General features: G+C 49.6%; 1 protein-coding gene across 1 annotated transcript; it reads left to right on the top strand.

Moving 5' to 3' along the window:
- Nucleotides 1-527: 527 nt before the first annotated feature.
- On the top strand, nt 528-8,717 carry SLC11A2 (solute carrier family 11 (proton-coupled divalent metal ion transporter), member 2; the record flags this gene model as incomplete). The annotated part of the gene is made up of 14 exons (XM_009702126.1): nt 528-603; nt 1,884-2,023; nt 2,768-2,893; nt 3,254-3,373; nt 4,461-4,567; nt 5,237-5,307; nt 5,393-5,460; nt 5,854-6,009; nt 6,431-6,589; nt 6,894-6,980; nt 7,511-7,630; nt 7,855-8,004; nt 8,330-8,403; nt 8,564-8,717. Coding segments are annotated over exons 1-14 (1,569 nt in total), but the record flags the coding sequence as incomplete, so codon positions are not given.
- Between the last annotated feature and the right edge of the window lie 1,042 nt (nt 8,718-9,759).

The following is a 9,759-nucleotide window of genomic DNA, read 5'->3' as shown; positions in this document are numbered from 1 at the left end:
TTTGGGGGAGTTTGAGCTTTTAAAGTCCGGACAACGCCACCTTCATCCAAAGTCCTGGTCCCTTTCTGCGTGGGTTAAATTTAAAAATACACCATGATGAAAGAGTTACATCATGCCCTTAAAAGAAACTTTAGATGCCCTGTAAAGGGTGCGGCATAGATTTAATAATCGTGCCTGGAAGGGGAGGGATGGTATGTCATTTTTACACATAAAGGAATTTCCACTCTTGTTTCCTTCACTGGAGTTTCACAACAGGCACCATCTGTGAACACTTTGTCCCGTTGGTTTGCCCCGTCGATCCACTGACCCCTTCTTCATGTTGTTGCAACAGGAATTTCCAAGCAATTCCCTGGCAAAACACTCCCCTCCTGACCCTGCAAGGTTCTTCAAAGCTGGAAAAGGGCTGGGGAAGTAAATCTGGCCCTGCCAGGAGCTGTTGGTTCGGTCAACTCTCTTGTAGGTTTTTATTCTCCTTCCTGACAGGTTGTTTTTTCTTTCCCCTCCTCTCCTTTGCAGCCAGCGTGGCCAATCTAAACCAGTTTCCAGGCCACTGGAAGGGTTCCACCATGAGGACCTCTGACACGGACCAGAAGGCATCCTACGGTAAGGCCCTCTTTGCGGCACAGCACATTTGCTCTCATACATCCACCTTCCGTTTAATTAATTCCTTTGTCCTGTAAAAACCACCCCAAGGATTCGATGTGCCCGTTTACCGCCCCGTACGCTTGATTATCGCAGTGGACACAAAACCTCCGGCTTTTTTTGATGACCCCAGCAGGAGATTTACAATTCCTGGGGCTCATTTAACCTTGTTTAACAAGCTGAACAAGCCTGTCTTGTGCAGACCGCTCTCTCCTCTGCCCGCACACACACACAGGTAGCTTTAAATCCATTAAGTAAATGGGTTTGCTGGCAGGGCAGGCAGCCCCAGCAAGGTATTTGGGAGGCAGGGAAAAAGGAGGAGCAATCAACTTCAGTTTACTCTGATGATGCAATAGGAAACTTGGTGAAAGAGCTGGCCTTGTTTTTAGTCCTCTGCTTACAAAAGCTGGGCGCTGGGGACACGTGCTGCTCTTCAGCTCTTGGAGCAGAATGCCACGTAGGGAGAGGAAAAGTGAGTATTGGCTCGATTTGGGAGAAAAGGGCTTTTTGCTGAAGTGGGGCAGGGGAGGAAGTGGGTGATATTACATGTCTTAACAGGTAATCTGTGGGAATGTGCGTTTTCCTTGCCGGAATAACCCTGCGTACTTTCCTCACATGTTAAATTTTAGAAACTGTCTTGAAAATTCATCAGGGCTGACTCTCCCGCCTGCCGCTCGTGCTTTAGGAGAAGGGAAAATTGTCAGGCAGTCTCCTGACTGTCACTTGCTTCCAAACAAGTGCTGCTTTGTGCGTTCCCTGGATAGGAACAGGATTCCACAGGGTAGCAGGATCCTTCCAGGACTAAACTGCTCACAGATCATCTGTTTGGGGTAACGCTCTCTGGAATGGTGCAAAAATAGCCACGGATTTTGCTTGGATCTGGCTCATTCGGTCCCAGTTAATCATTACGGTAATACTACAGGGCTGCCTTTACATCGCACAGTGCCCTGTGATGTCTTTTTTTTTAAAATTAATCTGAATAAATAAAATGCCAGCTAGCCAGCCTCCTCTCACCGTGTGGGAGAAGGAGAGTTCGGGCAAGGCAGCGCGGTCTCCTAGAGTGGATTTACAGCAGTATATGTTATTTTGATTTGATTATCTCTTAATAGCCTAATTAGTATTAGCTCTGAGGGCAGAACACACTCATTTTCCTCTGCCTCGGCCCCTGCCGAGTTTTTCTGTGTTTCCAGGGACCTTCGCTCACTGTTCCTTCTTTTTCTGCTTCTCTTTCACCCCCACAGAGGATGCCTCTGGAGAGCATGGTGAAGTCGTCAGCACCATTTCCAGCAGCATGAACCCACTGCAGCCACCGGACGCTTCCTCGGAGGAACCTTTTACCACTTACTTCGACAGCAAGATCCCCATTCCCGAAGATGAAACGGTGAGTACGCCTGGGCCCTCCTCCGCTCGCTCTGATGGGAAAATCCGATTGGAAAGATCTGCAAGTGCTTGGTACCCACGTTGAATCATTCCCCTGGGTGCCGATTCCCCTTCTTGCCTAGACTGGGAAGGGTAGCCGAGCTACTGGCTGGAGATTTGGGAGAGAAGAGAGTGAGTTAACGATTCATCACTCAGGATTTGTCTCCTTCGAAGCTTGGAGCAACAAGGTCTGCTAAAGAGCAGAAGAAACATCTTGTTTATAGCCCCAGGGGAGGAGATCGTGGTTCTTTGTTCCCTTATCAAGGAAAGGGAGCAAGAGCACTTGGCTGGCCTTTGTAACAGCATTGTCCCCTTCTCAGGGGGGTGTAGGTGCTCTCTTTGCCTTTGATTAAGCAACAAGGCAGCTGTTTTTCGGAGGCAGGCACAGGAGGATTCATCTCCCACCCCAATTTACATTGTGTCCTTGGCTGTCCCAAAGTTTGGTCCTGAACTCTTTAGATTAGGACCGAGGATTGCTGGAGAGTTTAGGATGGGATTAAAGAACAGGCTGATTTTACCAGCATCGCTTTCTGTTGTGGCAGTGAGGAAATGAAAATCAAATCCTGGCTTGATTTTAATTTCCTCTTGCTGTTTTTTATGCCTGATAGCTGGGGTGGTTCATGGGGTCAACGCATCCCCTGCGTTAGGAGAGGGCTCTGCTGCAGGGCTGACTTCTGACGCCTCGATCCTCTCTCTCCTTCAATAGCACTCGTGTTTTAGTTTCCGCAAGCTCTGGGCTTTCACAGGGCCAGGCTTTCTGATGAGCATTGCCTACCTGGATCCGGGCAACATCGAGTCGGATTTACAGTCTGGAGCTGTCGCAGGATTTAAGGTTAGTGCAGAAACCTACAGATTAAGCGCTATAAATTGTGTAACCCACGTACCCGTCCGTGTTTTAGGGCAGAAGTGCTGTTGCTGGTGAGCTGAAAACACCTCAGAGAAGGGGAGAGCGAAGCGCTCTCGTATGCCCTCTCTGGCAGTGACTCCTGGCTTTATATGTTTTTGGATATAAAGGCCAACTCTGGGCACATAAAGCAACCTCTGAATGTCAATAACGTGTATTTTAAAAGGCCTGAGATTCCCAAAGATGCGTGCGGGGCGCAGGCGTCCTAGGGGACGTTGGGACCTTGTTTGCGGCCGTCATTTCTTGCTGCCCCAGCGCACCAAACTCCTGCTTTCGTGTCTCCCTCAGCTGCTCTGGGTCCTGATGCTGGCAACGATCATCGGGTTGCTTCTGCAGCGGCTGGCGGCGAGGCTGGGGGTGGTGACGGGGCTGCACCTCGCCGAAGTTTGCAACCGGCAGTACCAAAAGGTGGGTGATTTCCCGGTCCTTGGTGGGACGGAGAGGCTCTTCGGATAGTTCCCTGGGCCTGGGTGGGTGTGGGTCTCTCACCTGGGGCTGGCAGCTCTCACTGGACTCGTGAAGTGTCACCGCTGCCCGTTAAATGCCAAATCCTCCTCAGGAGAAAGCATTCTGGTTGCTGAAATATATTTTCATTGTCAAGTCTCACTTTGCTGTCCGAGAAGCTGGGGGATTAAGTTGATTTCTTCTGGTTTGGCTCACAGTTGGAAGAAAGGCAGATTTAGAGGAAGATTTTAATTGTAGCACTAGCGAAGGGCTCGTTAAGAACCTGGGCCGTTAGGAGAGCAGATGGGCGATGTTTCAGGTCCCATTGGTGTCTTCCCCATCTTGGAAAAAGGAAAACACTAGGAGGAAGATGGAGTGAATGTCCTGGCATTTCCCAGTGAGTTGCAGAGTCAGGAATAAAACTCAGGATTTCAACTTTTCTGTTTGGGCTGCTGCCTCCCGAACTTGAAATAACTTGTCGCTTAAATAAGCTCAAGAAATTAAGAGGAGAGAAATGACCCTTTTAGAACAAGACCATTCCGTGGCTGTTACATTTCCCTGCTTAAGAAATCTTCACGGCTTGTGTAAGAAAGGGCTCTGCGTCTCATTCAGCTGAAGATGAGTGAGGCTGTCCTTTGGGAAAGGGCTGTGGGGAAGTCGACGATGTCCCCAACTCTGTTTTCTCATCCAACATCTGAGACTTTGTCATTCATCTGACCATGTGAAATATCTTCCAATGCCCATTTCCAGCACCTCGGTAGACGGAAAACACCCAGTTTTGCTCTCGCAACGAGCAAAATGTATTGAGGCGCGAGTAATTTAGATTATATAAGTGACCCGGGAACCTCCTGCAGCGATTGCCACAGGTAACCTGAATTTCTGCTCCGAACCAGCCGTGAAGTGGCAATTATCAACATATTTTCCACACCACAGCCAGGGAAAGGAGACCATTCCTGAATGCGCCATCCCCACAACCCTACACTCATCTAGGAAATTAAAGGGAGAAGATATTCTCCTTTTTTAATGGTGTTGGGTATTTCTTTACCTCTAGGTTCCTCGCATTATCCTGTGGCTGATGGTCGAACTCGCTATCATTGGATCCGATATGCAAGAAGTCATTGGCTCGGCGATCGCTATTAACCTCCTGTCTGTGGGGAAGTAAGTCGGGTTTGTCGTCAGAGGGCAGCAGTAAATGAGTGCTCCCCTCTAGGATTAAGAAAGTGACACTGAGTGTGCCAAAAAAGACTCATTTATTTCCTATAAATCTTCCGAAATAAGCTTTTTGTAGAGGGTGATTCATCTATAAGTTGTGCTAGCTCTCCGACATGACTCAGCCTTTGGTGCCTGTTTCTTTTTTTCCAGCTATAAGAAGAACTGCGGGTTCTGGCTTTTATTTTAGCTACAACTGTTACATGCCAAAATTGAGCTGCAGCTTTCCTGGCAAATTTTATATTCCTAATAAAGGACTACCAGAAAGATGTCCTCTTCACCCGGGAAAGTTAAAAATGCATACGTAACAGGAAGCTACAATTTTGTACCCAGTAACTCTTAAAAGTCTGGCTCGCTCCTGTCATTCTCAGTGTCGACATGGGATTTGCTCTCAAGATTTGGGGGGAGAGCTCTTATCTGAGTTGTTTGTGCAGAAAACAAATCTACGGTCCCTCGCCTTGTGCAGCAAACGTCTTGTCAGACTGCAAACAAACCCTTGGACAATGCAGTTCCAGCCCTAAATAAAAAGAGATTTTGGACTTTGAAGTATTGATGCTGTTGGCGGAGGAGGTCAAAGGGTTTTGTAAGTTGATGTCTGCTCTTGCCCGTCTCTCGCAGGATCCCACTGTGGGGCGGCGTGCTCATCACCATTGCCGACACGTTCGTGTTTCTCTTCCTGGACAAATATGGTAATTTTTCCTCCTGAATTCCGGAAACTAAATCTGAGATTCAGCTTTTCTCAATTTGCTGATGGTTCTTTTTTTCTTTGCCCAGGCCTGCGAAAACTGGAAGCGTTCTTTGGGTTTCTGATTACCATCATGGCTCTAACGTTTGGATACGAGGTACTTTCACTCTCTGCATTTCCACTGTTTGGTGATACGTCCCCTCTCGCCCCACCACTACTCCTGTGCCCAAACAGGACCAAAACATGGGGGAGCAGACACTTAAAATTAAGGACATTTGAAGCTGGGTCTGGGTTTCCGATTCGTGGTCGTCATCCGGCTCATACCCCGGCCTGCAGCGCGGGCTGTACTGAACGTTGCCTCTCCAATGTGGAGACCGGGACGTCCTGTTCAGCGCAGCATCCCCGGTTTTATTAAACAGCAGCCAGTTGACACGTTACGGTTTTGCTTTTTACCAAAGCGGCCGCATTTTGGCTTTCGAATATTTTCAAACGGGCCACCTAGGCAGCTGTGCATCACGCTACAAACACCCATGTTTCTTTTGTCTCCCAGTATATCACAGTGAAACCCAACCAGGAGAAGCTGCTGAAGGGACTGTTCATCCCATACTGCCAAAACTGCGGCACACGCCAGCTGGAGCAAGCGGTGGGAATCGTGGGCGCTGTTATCATGCCGCACAACATGTACCTGCACTCCGCCTTGGTCAAGGTAAGCGGCTGCACTGATGAAAGCGTCTGCATGTTCTTGTTCTTTCTTACTCGAGCAGTCGCAGCCTCTGGGAGTCTGCTTTGAGCATTTATTTCGGTGAGGACATAGCAAACCCCCTGAAGGAGGCTGGTTGGGTCCCTGGTAGAGGGAAAGCCAGGAAAGCTTCAGAACACCTGTCCTGTACGTGTGGATGCGGGCCCAGAAGTGTGTGTCCTGTGGCCAATGCCACCACGCTGGCAAAACCGACCGTTGCTTCTTCTGCAAATGTTGGGCTTTGCTTTTCCTTTCCTCTGGCATGTTCTCTTCTTGTCCAGTGGCCTGTGTCCCACTGTTGGTTTAATACAATCTAATTACAGATATAAGTGATATAATAGCGAATTCCTGTTTCTCAAGCCTGCTGTTGTCACTGTCTCATTTTCAGTCCCGGCAAGTAAACCGTGCAAATAAGAAGGAAGTACGAGAAGCTAATAAGTATTTCTTCATCGAGTCCTGCATCGCTCTCTTTGTCTCCTTCATCATTAACATCTTTGTTGTGACTGTCTTCGCTGAGGCTTTCTTTGAAAAGACGAACGCGGATGTGGTGAGTTGGGGCTGGGGACTGCCTGACGCTGAACTGTAGGGCCGTTGGAGCGGTTACCGGGGACCGTGTGAGCAAAGGGGCAGCTCCAAGCCTTTTCAGTGCCCCTGGGTCAAGCAGAGCCCACGTATTCTGTGCATAAAGAGGGGGAAGAAAAGAACAGGAATTCTGATTATTTCCATTTAAACCACTCTGAAGAGGCACCCAGCACCTTGGGACCTCCAGCACTCGTTGCTCCTCACGTGCAGCCTTTTCTGCTCGTCCTCGCTGAGCAAACCCAACCTCCTACCTCTTCATGTCGTTGCAGAACGAAGTCTGCGTGAACACCAGCAGCCCGCACTCCTCGCTCTTCCCAAACAACAACGAGACGCTGGAGGTGGATATCTACAAAGGGGTGAGTGACTCGCAGGGTCCGACAGCCTCGTCTCCAGCAGCCTGACCTCCTTCTCCAGTAACAGCTGCTTCTTTTGGGGAAACAGAGTGTTGAAGGCCAGGATCTGTAAAAGGATCGCCGTGCCGAAAACAGAGCTGAAAGAGATCCCTGGGGATCCTTGAGCCCAGCCCTTTGACCAAAAATTATCAATCACGCAAAATTATCGATCCCTTCGTTAATCGTGCTGCGCCTAACCTGACCCTGGAGACTTCCCGGCTATCCTTTCCCCTCTTTTATTAGCTTGGCCGTGACAAATTTTTTCCTTGCATTCATCCTGAATCTGCTTTGTTAAAACTGCAGCCCGTGAAGTATTGCCTTGTCTGCTGCCGATGCGGGGAATGTTTTTTTCCTCTCCTACAAATGGATTATTCCTTCTCTTTCAGCTCAATGCCCATGATTAATCCGGTCACAAGGGAATTTGCCTGCTCGCTCTTGTTCCCGCTCTCAGATGTGGGACTGATCTGATGTGAGACTGTAAATCTCTGTTCCAGGGCGTCGTTCTAGGCTGTTATTTCGGCCCTGCTGCTCTCTATATCTGGGCAATTGGGATCCTCGCTGCCGGCCAGAGCTCAACGATGACGGGGACGTACTCTGGGCAATTCGTCATGGAGGTAATTACCCCTCTCAGCAACTGCCTGCTTCCCCGTTCTCTCTATTCCCAAATCTTTAAAGCTCACAGTGGTGATTCCCCTTCCTTGGATGCGCAGCTCTTGCCAGAAGCTCCCTAAAACTCCATTGAACCAAATCAGCTTTTAATCCTACCCCGAGCCCCCCACTTGAGGTCTCCTTACTGTTTTCACCCAGCAGCTGCTCGTTTTTGTTTTTTTTTCCGCAGGGCTTCTTGAACCTACGGTGGTCCCGTTTTGCCCGGGTGCTGCTGACCCGCTCTATCGCCATCACCCCCACCCTCTTTGTCGCCATCTTTCAGGATGTCGAACACCTGACTGGCATGAACGACTTCTTAAATGTTCTGATGAGTCTCCAGGTGAGCGGCGATGCCCGGTTTGGGGGTCAGAAAAAACATCTAGCACTGAATATTTCAATTTCTGGTGCTGAAAGGTTTGGAAGAGCAGTAGAGCAGAGCGAGATACTGGCAGGAGATGTTGATCTGCTGGGGGGGAAGGTGGAGAGGATCAGCCAGGGTCTCAAATTGTTTCCTTCTTCCAGCCAGGGGAAGTCCCTTTGACTCACTTTACAATAGTTGTGGGGAAATGCTGTCAGATATGAGCAAGCCTTGGATCTTTGCCCATGCTGAGATAATCAGAACAATTTCCTCTCTTTATTCTTCTCTATTTTCTTGCTTATTCCAGCTTCCGTTCGCTTTGATCCCTATCCTGACATTCACCAGCCTGCCCAGCGTCATGAATGATTTTGCCAACGGATTGTAAGTACGAAGGGAATCGCTTCCGAGCAGGAGACGGCGTGTTGCTCACCTCAGCCACACGTTTAATTCCTCTCCTTGCCTTGTGACCTAAAGCATGTCCTCCAAAAGCAAGAGTGGCCTCTCCGCCTCACCCCGATTTCTGCTCCAATTTTGCTCACAGGTTCTGGAAGATCAGTGGCGGCATGCTGATCCTCCTCATCTGCAGCATTAACATGTACTTCGTGGTGGCCTACGTCATATCCCTCAACCACATGGCTTTGTACATCGGGGCTGCCATTCTCAGTGTGATTTACTTGTCCTTTGTGGCGTATTTGGTAAGTCTGGTTCAGCTGAGATTCCATGTAGGCAGGATAAACCGATGGATTTATTTTCTCACCGTTCTATTAATCTTGTCACATTTTACAGATGTTAAAGTCAGCCACGGGGTCAGAACAGATGGGGAAGTTGAGGCTTTCGCGGACGGATTTGCTTGGGAATTGGTTCTGTGCTGCGCGTGCTAACCCACACAGCCTTTCCTCTGCTTTTTCGACCATCTCTTTAGCCTTTCACCCATTTGCTGTTCCCAAAAAGGCCTCAATTTAGTGTCACGGCAGGTGAAAGGTTGGCAGAGACTTTGGAATAACGCAGTGTTCCTCTGTACGTGTCTGTGTATTCCCAGAGGTGTAAAATTGTAGAATGATTGGAGAATCATAGAATGGTTTGGGTTGGAAGGGACCTTAAAGATCATCCAGTTCCAACCCCTCTGCCCTGGGCAGGGACACCTTCCACCAGACCACGTTGCTCACAGCCCCATCCAACCTGGCCTTGAACACTTCCAGGGATGGGGCAACCACAGCTTCTCTGGGCAACTTCTGCCACGGCCTCACCACCCTCACCGGGAAGAATTTCTTCCTGATATCTCATCCAGATCTTCCATCTTCCAGTTTAAAACCGTTACCCCATGTCCTGTCACTCCATGCTCTTGTCAAAAGTCCCTCCCCAGCTTTCTTGTCAGCCCCTTCAGGTACTGGCAGGCTGCTCTAAGGTGTCCCTGGAGCCTTCTCTTCTCCAGGCTGAACACCCCCACCCCTCTCAGCCTGTCCTCACAGCAGAGGTGCTCCAGCCCTCCCACCATTTCCGTGCCGTCCTCTGGACTCGCTCCAACAGGTCCCTGTCCTTGTGTTGGGGACCCCAGACACAGGGCTCCACTCTCACCAGAGCGGACCAGAGGGGCAGAATCCCCTCCCTCGACCTGCTGGCCACGCTGCTCTGGATGCAGCCCCGGCTACGGTTGGCTTTCTGGAATGCCAGCGCACATTGCTGGGTCACATTCAGTTTTTCATACCCTGGAGTCCTTCTCCTCAGGGCTGCTCTCAA

The sequence above is a fragment of the Cariama cristata genome, unplaced genomic scaffold (assembly GCF_000690535.1).
Source record: "Cariama cristata isolate BGI_N322 unplaced genomic scaffold, ASM69053v1 scaffold20726, whole genome shotgun sequence".
In the NCBI taxonomy this organism is placed as follows: Eukaryota; Metazoa; Chordata; class Aves; order Cariamiformes; family Cariamidae; genus Cariama; species Cariama cristata.
Note: the sequence above shows the minus strand (reverse complement) of the source record. Positions and strands in the feature narration are given on the sequence as shown.